The sequence below is a fragment of the Clytia hemisphaerica genome, unplaced genomic scaffold (genome assembly GCF_902728285.1).
Source record: "Clytia hemisphaerica strain Z4C2 unplaced genomic scaffold, Clytia hemisphaerica genome assembly, whole genome shotgun sequence".
NCBI classification, from domain to species: domain Eukaryota; kingdom Metazoa; phylum Cnidaria; class Hydrozoa; order Leptothecata; family Clytiidae; genus Clytia; species Clytia hemisphaerica.
Window position 1 is genome coordinate 1,879,988 of NW_027103262.1, and position 15,358 is coordinate 1,895,345.

Here is a 15,358-nt window from a genome sequence, read left to right on the forward strand (position 1 = left end):
CATCTGCAAGACCTTGCCCTTGACATATTCAATTTTTGTGCAGCTAACTTAATTACCCTGAAAATAAACTGGATCCCAAGGGAGGAGAACGAGACAGCAGACGAAGTTTCTAAGTATATTGACTTTGACAACTGGCAAATTACAGACGAATTCTTTGCCTTTTTGAACAAACGTTGGGGTCCTTTCTCAGTAGATCGCTTTGCACGCCCAGAAAACACAAAATTGCCAAGGTTCAATTCGAAATTTTTTGTCCCAGGCTCCGAAGCAGTGGACGCATTTTCAGAAAACTGGTCCAAGTCCAACGAGATAAATTACGTAGTTCCACCGGTCGATCTTATCCCAGAAGCCCTAAAGTTTATCTTACATAGTCAATGCAAAGGTACCCTCGTGATCCCCTTGTGGAAATCTGCCCCATTTTGGTCTATGATCCGAGACGAATTCTACAGTAGAATGTTAGTAGAATCTATAATCATCACAAAAGGGAGAGAGATCCTTGAGAAGCCAACTAACGAACTTATAATGCTATCCCCAGACAAATACAGGGGCTCAATGATTGCGTTCAAATTCGATTCCAAAAACATTATCAGATAATGTATTTTCGTTATCGTCTGAAAGATCATATAAAATCTTACCTCTTCTGCTGGGTCCCTCACCCACGGAGAAGAAAGGGCGGAAACACGTACAAATCTTCCACTGGGTTCCTGACCCATGGGGAAGCTTCTGCTGAGTCCTTGACTCATGGGGAAGAATTGCGTCGTGGACCAAATTCATTTCGTGCTCGGCACACAACGACTTCAAAATCTTCTGCTGGGTCCCTGACCCATGGGGAAGCTTCTGCTGAGCCCTTGACTCATGGGGAAGAATTGCGTCCAAGAACAAACTCATTTTGTGCCCGGCACACAACGACTCTAAAATCTTCTGCTGGGTCCCTGACCCACGGGGAAGTACTTAAAAATCTTCTGCTGGGTCCCTGACCCATGGGGAAGTACGTATATGGACGAAAAAATGTAAATTTTGGAAATGCCAGAAATATATCATTGTTATTATTATTATTATTTACTCATTTCTTTCCGTATATAAGGTATAAAGTACAATAGAGGGTTCCTGTTTATAATTTATAAAGAGTACACCTCGTACTAAAATAAATACTAAAAACATAATATAATACCGTTGATATTGATTTCAAGTCTTGATTTTGATTTTCAAGAGTGCTAAAAGAACTAACAAGAGCTTGGAGTGCTTCAAAAAAATTTTTTTAACTTGGATGAAAAGATCTTAAAGAAAGTCGGCCAAAAACGTTTGTTTTCCTAGAGAGATAATATTCAAAATAAATAATTTATTTAGAAAAATAAATAACTATGCCGTAAGTTTATCAAAGGCCTATCAAAACAAAGTTATTTCAAAGTTATGGATAACTTGAAGAGCTTGATTGAATTTAAAAGTTGTGGAATCAAGAGTTGCTAATTAAACTTGAAAGTATGTTGTTTCAAAAGTTAAGATGGTGGTTTAGTAGAGTTTCTCAAAATTTGATTTCAAACATGCTAGATAAATAATAGAAATATAAAATTGTCTTTTCAATTTGTATTATTTCTTAACCGCTCGAAACTTTCTTTTGGGTTCTCCTTTTCAACCATGCGCTTATCAGTTGTATTGAGGTATGCAAAGCTTGTTTTGCATTCCTACGTTACTTGTGATAAGCCTATTGTTTTACGAAGATCCCCAATTTAAGGTGACTTGAAGAGTAGTTTCTTAGAAGACTAGACTTACAACTCGACTATGAGGAAATGGGCTCCTATCTTTTCGGCAATATATATACTACTTGCCTTACGTGGATCCCGGGCTTTGAAAAAGAGTTAAAAAAGTTTTAAAAATTTTCGAGAAAGCTTATTGTTTTTTTAAGTTCTTAATTTGCTTAACTAGAGAAATTTTAAGCTAAAGTGAAAAAACTTCGGACGACATGTGCTGTGCCTAACAGCGTTATTTTTTGGGCCTCTGAAATATTAAATTTATTTTCAGTCAAACCAAGATTTCCTACATCATCACTCAATCCTTTGTGTATCACACCAGTTGCACCAATTATGATTGGGACGATTTTAACTTTATTCAGGTTCCATAAAGTTTTTAATTCTACTGCCAAGTCGGTGTAATTTCGGATTTTCTCAATTCGTTTACGGGGTATGTTGTAGTCGGACGGAATTGCGATGTCAATGATCAGTGCTTCTTTCGTTTGTTTGTTTAGGACGACGATATCGGGTTTATTGTGGTCGATTTGGTGGTCGGTCTGGATGGAAAAGTCCCAGAGAATTTTGGTGGATTCGTTTTCCTCCACTGGATGTGGTTGGTGTTCGTACCATGGGGTGCGTTCTTGCTTTAAATCGTTTTCACGCATGAGAAGCTCGTGAATGTACTTGCACAAGTTGTTATGTCTTTGGAGATATTTTGTTGGTGCAAGTACTGTGCAGCCTGATATAATGTAGTGGATGGTCTCTTTTTCTCGGTTACATATACGGCATGTTTCTTCGACTTGCTGATGGAAAATTCGTCTCTGAATGTAGCGGGTAGTAACTGCTTGTTCCTGAATCGCGCATACGGTGGCTTCTGTTGCACGTTTCAGGGTTGACGATCGTATCCAGTCTGTCGTTAGGGTTTTGTCAACGTGCGGTTCGTCAAGCAGCTGGAAGTATTGTCCATGGAGGTTCTTGGCTTTCAAGATTTCAGTTCTTGTTTCAATTCGTTTTATCTTGATTTTGCTTTTTCGTTGACTTTTTGAAAGGATGGAAAGCTGCTGTATTTCGAGAGAGATTTCTTGGCTGTATGACTGGGCCATAGCGTGAATCGATTTTGCACCGCGGGTGAGTTGCCAGTTGGATAGCAAGGTCAGATAGGGTTCGTTTGATGTTAGTAGGTAGGAGCTGAAGTTGATAATGCAGTTTTTGAAGTGGTCAACGATGTTGATAAGACCCCTTCCACCTTCTTTTCTCGGGAGGTAGAGTCTTGTTACGTCACTTTGGTTGTGCATCACGTGGAATGATTGCAAGACTTTTCTCGTTTCGCGGTCGATGTTCTCTAGCTTAGTGATCGTCCAGTCCAGTACAGGAAAGCCATACGACAGAGCTGGGACGGCATAAGAGTTGATGGCGGATATTGTGTTGAGGCTGTTGAGTTCACTTTTGAGTAGCATCTTCAGTCTTTTAAAGTACTCATTTTTCAGTGCTGATTTGGTGTATTTGTCAGTAAGTTGGTGTTCATTGAACCCGAGGTATTTGTATTGTTTGTTTTGGTCTAGGGTTTTTAGTATCTCACCATTGTCGAGTACGATGTTGTCGCTTTTCGTGATTTTTCCCCGTTTGATTGTCACTTTATTGCACTTTTCAATTCCGAAATTCATCTGGATGTCGTCGCTGAATGTTTTGACCAGTTTGATTTGGTTGTTGAGTTGTTGATCATTCGCAGCATACAGTTTCAAGTCATCCATAAAGAGTAGATGAGATATCGTTGTCTCTTTGTTAAATCGATAACCGAGTTTGCTTTCTTTTAGAAGCCAGGATAGTGGAAGTAACGAAAGGATGAACAATGTACCTGATGGGCAATCTCCCTGGTAGATTCCGGTGTTGATGGAAAATTTGTTGGTAGAGATCAGGCCAGTGTCGTGGTTGAGGGTGAGTGATGTTTGCCAATTAGTCATTGTGGATTCAAAGAAGCTGGTGATGGTTTTGTCGAATTTGTGAATTTTGAGTGTGTCGATGATCCAGTCATGCGGAACTGAATCATATGCTTTCTTGTAATCAATCCACGCTGTTGAGATGTTTTTCAGTTTGTTTTTGGCATTAACCATGATCAGTTTATTTATCATCAACTGGTCGATCGTGCCGTAGGTGTTGCTGGCATTTCCCTTTTGTTCAACGGGGATGATTGAGTTGGCTTGGATGTGGTGTAGCATTCTTGATGTAATGATGCTGGTGAGGATTTTGTAAACGATGGGGAGGCAGGTGATTGGTCTGTAATTAGAGGGATTTCGAGTTTCGACTTTTTTTGGTACGAGGGTTGTTCGGCCAGTAGTTAACCACTGAGGGCAAGTTTCCGGGTTTTTAACGATTGAGTTCATGATTTGTGCGGTTTTGTTGTGGAATACTTTGAGTTTATTCCACCAATAATTCTGAATATTATCAATTCCTGGGCTTTTCCAATTTGCGAACTTGGAGGACGATTCAGCGATTTCTTTCGGTTCGATATCAGTGTATTCAGCTTGGATGATGTGATTGGTTGATCCTTTATACTCGTCTAACCATAACGCGTTTTTGTTGTACTCTTTGCGGTTGCCATACAACGGTTTCCAAAATTCTTTGATAGCTTCTTTTTCGGGTGGGTCAGAGATGGTAATTCGGTTCCCACGGAGTTGATCGTATAATTTGGAAGGTTTCTCGGTAAAGTCACGGTTTTGTTGAAATTGTTTTTGCCGTTTCTGATATCGAGAGAGTCTGTTGTTTAGCGCTAGAAGTCGTTGTTTCAGTTTTTCGAGTGTTGTTATTCTTTGTTCATCGTTTTGGATGTTGTATTTGTTTTTCATAGAGTTAGAGTTTTTCTTCATTTTTGGTGACGGGTTAGGATCAACCATTTGCGATACACGGCTGATGTCGGCACGGATATCGTCGATTCGTTTCTGCATTTTGAATGTCCAATCAGTCTTTTTGTTCGTTTTGATGCGTTTTTTCGGGAGACATTCTTTCTGCAGTTGCGCTCTTTCAATTGCCACGACCGCTGACGCGTAGACGAGGTGATCGAGGTTTGTGACGTCAGCTACGTCGGTTAGCAATGGAATGCCTTCCAGAGCTTCGTTCACTTTCCCGATGGATTTTTCCAGAGACTTTCCCTTCTTTTTACTTGGTTTCTGGATGTTTTTTCGTTCTTCTAACGGGGTTATGATGGTTCGAGCGTACTCCTCAAGGATCATTCGCCTTATCTCTTCTTGTTCATGCTCGTGATTTTCGTTATCGTTAAGTATTTCTGGTTCATTTCGGGGTTGGTCAGCTCGTTCTTCGGGAACGTTGTTGGGAAGCTGGGGGTTGTTTTCTTCCTCGGCTTCGTTGTTTGGAGCCTCGTCTTGATTGAGGTTTTCGTTTGTGACCAGTTGTTGAATTTCAAGGCGTATTTGGTTGATTTCGAGTTGAGTCAGCCAATTTCCCCTGAGGTTTTCGTTGGATTCTGATTTCTTTACAATCTGTCTTTGTTGGTCGCAGATCCTTTGTTCTGTGATCCGGAGGTTCGGGTAGAGTTCTTCCCATCTTCGGTGGATGCGCATAGTTATTATTATTATTGTTATTATTATTATTGTTATTATTGTTATTATAAATTAACCCGTGTTCGTTAGTTAGTTTTCGAAAAAGAAATTTTTCCGGCCGCTAGAACCGGAAATGTCCCGAAAAAAGCGGTTTTTTGAGATTTTCTCGAGATTTTCTCATTAGTTTTTTGCGATTTTTTGCACATAGATGCACATTAGTACTGCCGAAAAGGTGTTTCTTAATTGCTTTCTCCGTTCCAATTGATATATAAATCGAAATTTAAAATTATACATTACTTCCATTAAATTCTAATTATTCGTTTTATAAATAGGTAGGTCCATTAAAGTATTACTTGTTTCTTATATATTTTCGAGAGGCTGATATTTTTTTTGAGTGTTTTATCCAAAATGAGTTTCCAAGGGTTAGTTCTTGACCGCCGAAGAAAGTCGAGTCAAACTTCCACCATTTCTTCGTAAGTCTCCCTATTTTTCACTATTTTTTATTTCGCTTCATTTATGACAAAAAATAAGAGCCACTTAAGAACACTAAAGAATAAACTCTAAAGCAAACTGAGAGAATAGATAATATTTTAACAGGCTCCGGCGAAGTCTCTTCAGGCAGTGGCGTTTAGGTAAGGCTGGCTTGCTTAAATTCAAGGTCATTACGTTCATTGTTGAGGAGAGATGTTATTTCTTATGTCATTTCTCTATACTTCGTATGCTGTCTTCACAGTTCCATTTCGGCAAAAGGCCTTCCATCAGTTCCGCGCCACTTAGAATGTTGACAAATTTTACAGTTTGCATTTCCTATTAGTTGACTTTTGACTATTGACTTTTTACAACTTTAATTTACCGGTGACGTCATGCAAATCTAAATTCTCATTTACTCAAAAAACACCCGGTTAAACATTGAACGAATTTAACTCTCATAAACGAAGTGTATAATCAGTTTTAATCGTTTTAACGGATTTCAATGATCCATAGATTTATGACAGTTTGTGTGGCAAATATATACGAAGAACCTTGGAGTGTACCTGCATTTTTTATGAGAACAAATAATAAGGAACATAAGGCTTTGATGGTCAAACGTCCATAATATTCGAAGCCTTCAGATGTTCTTAACTTTTTGAGTTTAGCCCTAAAAAAACTTTAAAGTTTCATCAGAATCTAAAATAACAGTATTTAAAAAAAACATTTTAAGGACGAGCGCAATCTAGGTGGGACCACGATCTTCAATTGCAATAATTTCATATACACTCGACCTATGTCAGCCTAATCTAATGTCATTTTGTTTTTGTCACGCAAATTTGAACCTTATCGGGGCGGTCCTTCTTTAAGTGCTTTGAACCAGTAATATCCTAGGTCGTTAATAGGTCGTGAAATAAGGTAACAAACCTAACACGCAATGAACTTTGATCTTTTGACAAACTAATCAAATACACATAATTACTGTATTGGTCGTTTCGTTGTTTCCTTAATTGATGTCAAATTAATTACGTTCATCAGCGTTTTTAAAAAGACAGTTTTATATAACCAAGTTAGTGAAGACATTGCATCCAAATTTTCTTTCAAAGATTATATTGTTAAACGGAACTTTAAGATCTCTGCTGTATGAGCATCGATGTAGAATCTATAGATCAGCAGAAGAAAATCAAGCTTTGTAGTCTTTTCTGATTTTGGTACCAAAATTATTTTCTCTGAAAGATGGATTGAAACGTGCAGATTTGATCTTCGAGAAAGGATGACAAGAGCTAGTATGTTGTTTTTTGTGTTTTTTACAGGTTTCTTATAAGAACAAATCATATACACGTTTTTTTTATAAGAACGTCAAAAATTTTCGAAGCCTTCGGATGTTCTTAGTTTTTTGGATTTGAAGCCTAATTGGAATAAGAAATTGCATGTTTTTAAGTCTCCAAAGCCTTAGTATGTTCTTAGAATGTTCTTAAATTTTTGGGCTCGAAGCCTTATGTTCTTATATAGTTTGTTCTTTAAAAAAAAACGTGTACCTGGGGAGGGGGGTTACTTAAGCAAAAATGGGTGCTGGGTATGTGCGGACAAGGGTCGGTTTTTTCACCCTTCCAAGTCTCTCTAAGGGTCGGAAAAATCAGAAAGTTTTAAATTAGTCTCTCTAAGGGTCGATTTTCGGAGGTCCCGTCCGCACATTTCCCTCATCCGCCAAAACTAGTACAGTGAGGATAGAGAGGACAGTGAGGATAGAGAGGACAGTGAAGATAGAGAGGATAATGAGGATAGATAGTGAGGATAGAGAGGACAGTGAGGATAGAGAGGACAGTGAGGATGGAGAGGATAGAGAGGACAGCGAGTACAGTGAGGATAGAGAGGACAGTGAGGATGGAGAGGACAGTGAGGATAGAGAGGACAGTGAGGATGGAGAGGACAGTGAGGATGGAGAGGACAGTGAGGATAGAGAGGATAGTGTGCAGCAACTGATATGAGGTAGTATAAAAGTATTATATATTATGGTATATTATAATAAGCGTATAGTATAAGAAGAATACAATTAAATGTCTGCAATATGTAATGTTACACCAAGTTCTTGCCCTCGCTTGGCTTTTTGTTTTGATTTTGTATGTCCATCGGGCCGTCGTTCGATTTTCAACATCACTACGAGCCGTAGGCAAAAACACTAAGGACGGCCCGAGCGCTTCCAGACTATCTCTCTTCTTGTGACTATGAAGGCGTCGAGGAATGGATTTCATGGGTTCTGGTTGTCAGTGTGTATGGTGTATGTGGGTAAAGGCCACATTTTTGGTACACCTGTCCCTTCCGTTACGCTAAAAAAATTTCATCCTCAAAATTGCTTAAAACCTATTTATTTGGATGTGTATATACCTCTATGATGATAATCAAGTATGTGCTCCTCTATATTACCTTTTTGCAGAACTGTAGGACCCTAGAAGTTGTTGTGGTTGATTTTTTTCTAATTTTCAACCAATAACTAAAAACTTGTTATTTCTACAAGAAAGAGACACTTATAAGACTAAACTTACTCTTAAAATGTTTCTACAAAGTGTTTTAACCAATTCCTAATCGTTTTTCATGAATTTACATTTTCGGGTTGGAGGGGTAAACGGAAGGGACAACTTTCAAATTTTTAATTAACATCTTTACTAGGAAAAAACTTGTTTCAAAAGATAGTTTGAATTTTAATAGTCAAATATGATCTTTTAACCTAAAATGATAGAACTAACTAGAACTAACTATATAAACTTACAAATACTCCTAAAAATTGTAAATATTAGGTATAGAATAAGCGTAACGGAAGGGACTGTTTTGGGCCATTCAAGCCTCATCCCAAGTTTTAGATGATCCCTAAAATTTAGGTGACCCACTGTAGGTGACCCCTGAAACCGAAAATGTGACTTGCATTTCAGTTTTTCTTTAAAATTTTATATTGAGCATTCAAAAAAGACAGTGTAGACCTAACTCTTCATACAAAAATTACGGGAAACGCATATTTGGACTTTGTACCCTATGCTGCACTCAAGCACTTGGGCCAAAATCCTGCAAAGGCGGGACAAAAATCAGTTTTTTGAAGTTTGCAAAAAAACGCCACATAGAAGATCTTTCAAATTCAGTATGTGAATAGAGCAGTAAAAAATACAACTTTTCTATGTTTCCTTTTTTTTGCAAAAGTTCGAGTAATGAAAATAAAGGGATATGATAATTGAATACTATCCATTGATGATCCGCGGCACTATCGTAAAGCTAGAATCGCTTCGCGTACTCTTCGCTTGAGAAAATGATTGACAGATTGAAGTTTTTCATCCCTCCTGCGGTGCGCGCCGCGCGGGAGCTCGGGCGCTCTGCGAGAGCTCTCGGCTCAATCCTCGGACCGCGCTAAAATGGTAGACTGAGCTGTGATAGATCATTTCGATGGAAGTTGTTGGAATGTTTACAAGGCTCTTGACAGAATATTGTTTGTTTTATTGTCAATGATGACAGTGCCGTTATAAATTTTGTTAGATCTGACAAATTGATGTTTTTAAGTGCACTTTATAGTTTTGATTCCCATTGAAGAATCATATTCTGGCTTTCGTTATTAGATGCTGTTTTAGAGCTTTAGAGCTACACTGAAAGAAGACGCGAAAACGCGCCCTATGGAGCCTAAGGGTTAATGAGACCCCTGGTAAGGATTTTTTATGGTCAAAACAACTTCGAATAACTCCTAATTGTCATTTTCAGGAATTTTGAGCAGTTTGGAGTCTTCAAAAAAAATCAAGAATTTTTTGGTTAACCCTTTGAGCGCGCAGCAGTTTTGAAAATGTTGAAAAATTTCAATTATTTTTTTTTGAAATTTGAAACTTCAAAATGGCATAAAAGCTTGTAGCTTTTGATTCAGACACTCGTTTTGGTACCAACCATTGGAAAGGTAATTCTATACTCTTTCAAAAAGCATAGGGTTTATTCCCCTTTCAGTTAGGGAAACCATCCAGGATCCTGCCGGATTCTATAAGCCAGCAAAAACTAAATGACACTTGTAAACTTAAGTTTCTTACCATTTTCCATCGAAAACAACCAAAAACAATGCTACTTCCCAAAGCCGGAGACCAAAACAAATTATCTTCCAAGATTATGGCGCCCTTTTGGATCTATTGTTAAGGCCATTTAAAATGGTGGAAAGAGTTGCGGAAAGACAAAGGCGCTCGCTGCGTCGAGGGTGGTAACGCCAAAACGCCCAATATGATCTTCCAACAGAAGGCCAGTTAGTTGCCGCGCGAGTTACGTCACGCACTCCACCGCAGCGCATAACGAAGCGTGTTTAAATGAATATCATTAATTATAAGAATATCTTATGTGCTTACTTTCAGTAAACTTCGAGTGCTTCATTAAAGATGAAGAAGGTAAGAAGATAAAAAATGCGCTGGATAATTTTCATTGTAACAGTTTGATCAATCATCGCTGAAAGTTTGAAAAAGTTTTTCCGACGCAAAAGAAATTGTCAGCCAATTAAAAGCACAGTGTGCTTATACTTATTATGTTTGCTACATCGTCTAGGCTAAAAAAAGTGCGAAAAGACACGAACGCCATTTTTTATTGAGTGACGTTATGATTTTTTTGATTGCAGCCGCGTACAGGAACTCGCCAAATGTTCCTAACTGCCTTTAAATCAAGTCCTAGGGAGCTGAGACCCAAGCTTTGGGACTTGGTATTTTGGCTGTTTCAGGACGCGAAAACACGTCCTATGGTCAAAACAACTTCGAATATAACTCATAATTGTCATTTTCAGGCATTTTGAGCAGTTTGGAGTCTTCAAAAAAAATCAAAAATTTTTGGTTAACCCTTTGAGCGCGCAGTAGTTTTGAAAATGTTGAAAAATTTCAATTATTTTTTTTTGAAATTTGAAACTTCAAAATGGCATAATAGTCCAGGCAATATGGGGCATGAGGTACCACCTTGACGGCGAAAAAGGTTTGAAACTGTTTTTGGGTTCAAACACATCTAAATTTTGAGAATCGCGATGGTTTTCAGGCTAACCAGGGGGCAATAACTTTTCAGAGGGGGTGTTTCGAGGGTACGTGGCAACGTTTTTGGAGCCGATTTGCCTGGGGTAGGGTACTGCATTTCAAGATATCTCATGAACTACATATCAAAACCTATTAAAACTTTGCAGGGTTTTAGATAAAGCATCAAAGATTGTGTGTGAAAAATTTCAAGATGGTAAGCACGAATAATGTGTATTTTACAGACCCGAATATCAAAATTTTGTGAAAAAATCTAATTTAAAAAAAAAATAAAACTTTTCAATTTCACACAGGGCCAAATTCTTCCATGAAATAGATGTTAATGCCTTCATTGCTCGTAGTCGGTATAGTTGTAGCATTGTGGAAAGTTTTATGGATTTTAGACGACTATTTTTTGATTTACAGTCCATTTATTTTGAAAAATTCGGTCAAAACTGCCCCAAAACACAAGAAAAAATTTTGACGTTTTTCTTTATAGCTCAGCAAAAGGCCAAGTAAACCTCATTAAAATTTCACAGATGTTAGTTTTTAAGGCCAGGAACATTCAAGTAAAGTTTCGTGATGGTGGGATAAAAAATGTGTATTTTACAGACCAGAATATTTCGAATTTTTCATAAAAATTAAGATCTCTCTTTAGGTTTGACACCTCAACGTTGTCTGAGACTCATATTTTCAATCAATTGAAGCATTTATGTTGATAATATCTATAACTATATATACATTCTTTGTTTAGAAGTCTGACTTAACAGTTGTTAAGTGCATTTGGTATTTTACAGACCACTTTTCTGGCTGCTTTTGATTTAAATAAAATTGACTCAATTTGAAATATCTCACTTGTCATCAAGTCATGTAAATCAAAGTTGAAATGCTTTTAAAATTTTCATAATGTGTCGAAAATGCGTTCCTAATCAATTTAAATCAGATGATGAGACGATTAGATGGAAAATGTAATTTACAGACCAGATATATAAAGCGTTGCACGAAACCCCGCTACGTTGACTTGTGGAAGCAGACAAACAAATATATCCCTTAAACATTTTATTTATCTGATTGGTATTTTACAGACTAAGCCTTCCCTTTTTTGAGTATATCTATATAAAAGTAGCTGAAAATGAATATATTTAAAGTATTATGCTGCACTATCAAACAAGACTGACACAGTTGACCTGTTTACATTGTAGTGGAAAAGTCTTAATAACGACTCAAACGTTAAAGGTTTTATTTTTACACAAGTGTTCCCATTTCATATCAGACACATATTTCATAACGGGACTGTGTCTGCCTATTGTTCTTTTATGCTGATATAAGCAAAGAATGTTTTTCTATTCCTCTTTCTGACCAATCTAGCTACACATACGTGTCAATCCAATGGGAGAAAGCTTGTGAATTAAAATTGATGAGTAAGTAAACAAAATCACTCTTATTTAAAAAGAAAACCTTTAAGTTTAATAATCTTGATAACTATTAAGCTTGCATTAGTACTAGTAGGACAGCCTAGATTAGTAGGATACATGCAACATTCAAGGTGGCGTACAGTACCTAATCTAAATTACAGATCAAAGCCATCGGTATCGGCACGTTAAGTCAAGCTTGACATTACTTTCTAGGCTTTAAAACCTTTTCCTAGTTCTAAAGTAATACAGTTTTTCGTCGATATCTTTAAGACACTGCTAATGAAGATTTTGCTGTATCAACTTAAAGAGAGTATGGTGCATGGTGGTATCCGTAACCCAGAAAGATCAGTAAAATTTTTACTTGGTGCCTTATACTACATCAGATATAATTTTTTTTTTTTGCATTTATCGGTTATCTCCGAACAGACCCTGGTTGATCCACTAAGTTGTACGAGAGATCACATTCGCAACATCACTTTAGATTAGAGGGTTGAAATGGCGATCTGATATGAGAGATTTATCTGGGAACTTGCGTTGTTACTAAAAGTGGTAACGGTAGGTAACGATAGGTAACGATAGGTAACGACAAGTAACGGTAGGTAACGACAGGTAACGATGAAGTAACGGTAGGTAACGATGAAGTAACGCAAGTAACGGGGGGTAACGAAAAAGTAACGAAGTAACGATGGGGAAAAAGCTGAAAATGGTGGCCCTGAGGTGTCGAACTATCAAAATTTGTTAATTTCTACAATGGTCAGACCTAACGACTCTGGTTAATCTATTCAAGGAATTTTGGAAAGCTGATGATTGTACATCATAGGATCTGATCGTTCTGGTGAATATGACTGTGGAGATAATAAATCCAATCGTTTTTATTGTAAATTGGTGTTTGTGAATAAACTGAAAGATTTGACGGCTTTGGTGAATCAATGGTGTTGGTCAATGCAATGATGAAATAAATGGTGCTGGTCAATGTAACGATGGAATCAATGGTGCTGGTCAATACAATAATGGTATCAATAGTGCTGGTCAATGCAATGATGGAATAAAAGATGCTGGTCAATGCAATGATGGAAACAATGGTGCTGGTCAATACAATGAAGGAATCAATGGCGCTGGTCAATGAAATGATGGAATCAATGGTGCTGGACAATACAATGATGGAATCAATGGTGCTGGTTAATACAATGATGGAATCAATGGTGCTGGTCAATGCAATGATGGAATCAATGATGCTGGTCAATGCAACGATAGAAACAATGGTGCTGGTCAATGCAATGATGAAATCAATGGTGCTGGAATCAATAGTGCTGGTCAATGCAATGATGGAATCAATGGTGCTGGTGTATGCAATGATGGAATCAATGGTTCTGGTCAATACAATGGTGGAATCGATGGTGGTGCACTGGTGTACGCCCAATGGTACTGTTGTGCAGGTAAATACAAGTTAGGGATTGGACATTTTTTGTAAGCATCATCTTTATAAGAAATCCATCGATAATTTTCGATTCAAGGGGTATTGACTTTCGGCAATTGGTTCATTCAAAGCAAATTAGGGATTGTGAAAAATGTGAGCATATTTATTTTTCTTATAAGCATCATCTTTATAAGAATACAATCAATAACTTTTGATTCAAGGGGTATTGACTTTCGGTGATTGGTTCATTCAAAGCAACTTAGGGTTTGTGCAAAATGTGAGCATATTTATTTTTCTTATAAGCACCATCTTTATAAGAATACAATCCATAACTTTTAATTCAAGGGGTATTGACTTTCGGTGATTGGTTCATTGAAAGCAACTTCGGGTTTGTGCAAAATGTGAGTATATTTATTTTTCTTATAAGCATCATCTTTATAAGAATACAATCCATAACTATTAATCCAAGGGGTATTCACTTTCGGTGATTGGTTCACTCAAAGCAAGTTAGGGATTGTGCAAAATGTGAGCATATTTATTTTTCTTATAAGAACCATCTTTATAAGAATACAATCCATAACTTTTAATTCAAGGGGTATTGACTTTCGGTGATTGGTTCATTGAAAGCAACTTGGGGTTTGTGCAAAATGTGAGTATATTTATTTTTCTTATAAGCATCATCTTTATAAGAATACAATCAATAACTTTTAATTCAAGGGGTATTGACTTTCGGTGATTGGTTCATTCAAAGCAACTTGGGGTTTGTGCAAAATGTGTGCATATTTATTTTTCTTATAAGCACCATCTTTATAAGAATACAATCAATAACTTTTAATTCAAGGGGTATTCACTTTCGGGGATTGGTTCATTCAAAGCAACTTAGGGTTTGTGCAAAATGTGAACATATTTATTTTTCTTATAAGCATCATCTTTATAAGAATACAATCAATAACTTTTAATTCAAGGGGTATTGACTTTCGGCAATTGGTTCATTCAAAGCAAGTTAGGGATTGTGAAAAATGTGAGCATATTTATTTTTCTTATAAGCATCATCTTTATAAGAATACAATCAATAACTTTTGATTCAAGGGGTATTGACTTTCGGTGATTGGTTCATTCAAAGCAACTTGGGGTTTGTGCAAAATGTGTGCATATTTATTTTTCTTATAAGCACCATCTTTATAAGAATACAATCAATAACTTTTAATTCAAGGGGTATTCACTTTCGGGGATTGGTTCATTCAAAGCAAGTTAGGGATTGTGCAAAATGTGAGCATATTTATTTTTCTTATAAGCACCATCTTTATAAGAATACAATCCATAACTTTTAATTCAAGGGGTATTGACTTTCGGTGATTGGTTCATTGAAAGCAACTTGGGGTTTGTGCAAAATGTGAGTATATTTATTTTTCTTATAAGCATCATCTTTATAAGAATACAATCAATAACTTTTAATTCAAGGGGTATTGACTTTTGGTGATTGGTTCATTCAAAGCAAGTTAGGGATTGTGCAAAATGTGAACATATTTATTTTTCTTATAAGCACCATCTTTATAAGAATACAATCAATAACTTTTAATTCAAGGGGTATTGACTTTCGGTGATTGGTTCATTCAAAGCAAGTTAGGGATTGTGCAAAATGTGTGCATATTTATATTTCTTATAAGCATCATCTTTATAAGAATACAATCCATAACTATTAAACCAAGGGGTATTGACTTTCGGTGATTGGTTCATTCAAAGCAAGTTAGGGATTGTGCAAAATGTGAACATATTTATTTTT

The 15,358-nt window shown here is 36.9% G+C and overlaps 1 protein-coding gene across 1 annotated transcript; it reads right to left on the minus strand.

Annotated features, from left to right (window-relative positions):
* Window positions 1–1,927: 1,927 nt before the first annotated feature.
* On the minus strand, window positions 1,928–5,299 carry LOC136799512 (uncharacterized). Its single transcript, XM_067056229.1, has one exon. The coding sequence runs from the start codon at window positions 5,297–5,299 to the stop codon at window positions 1,928–1,930; it is 3,372 nt and encodes a 1,123-aa protein (XP_066912330.1).
* Window positions 5,300–15,358: the final 10,059 nt, after the last annotated feature.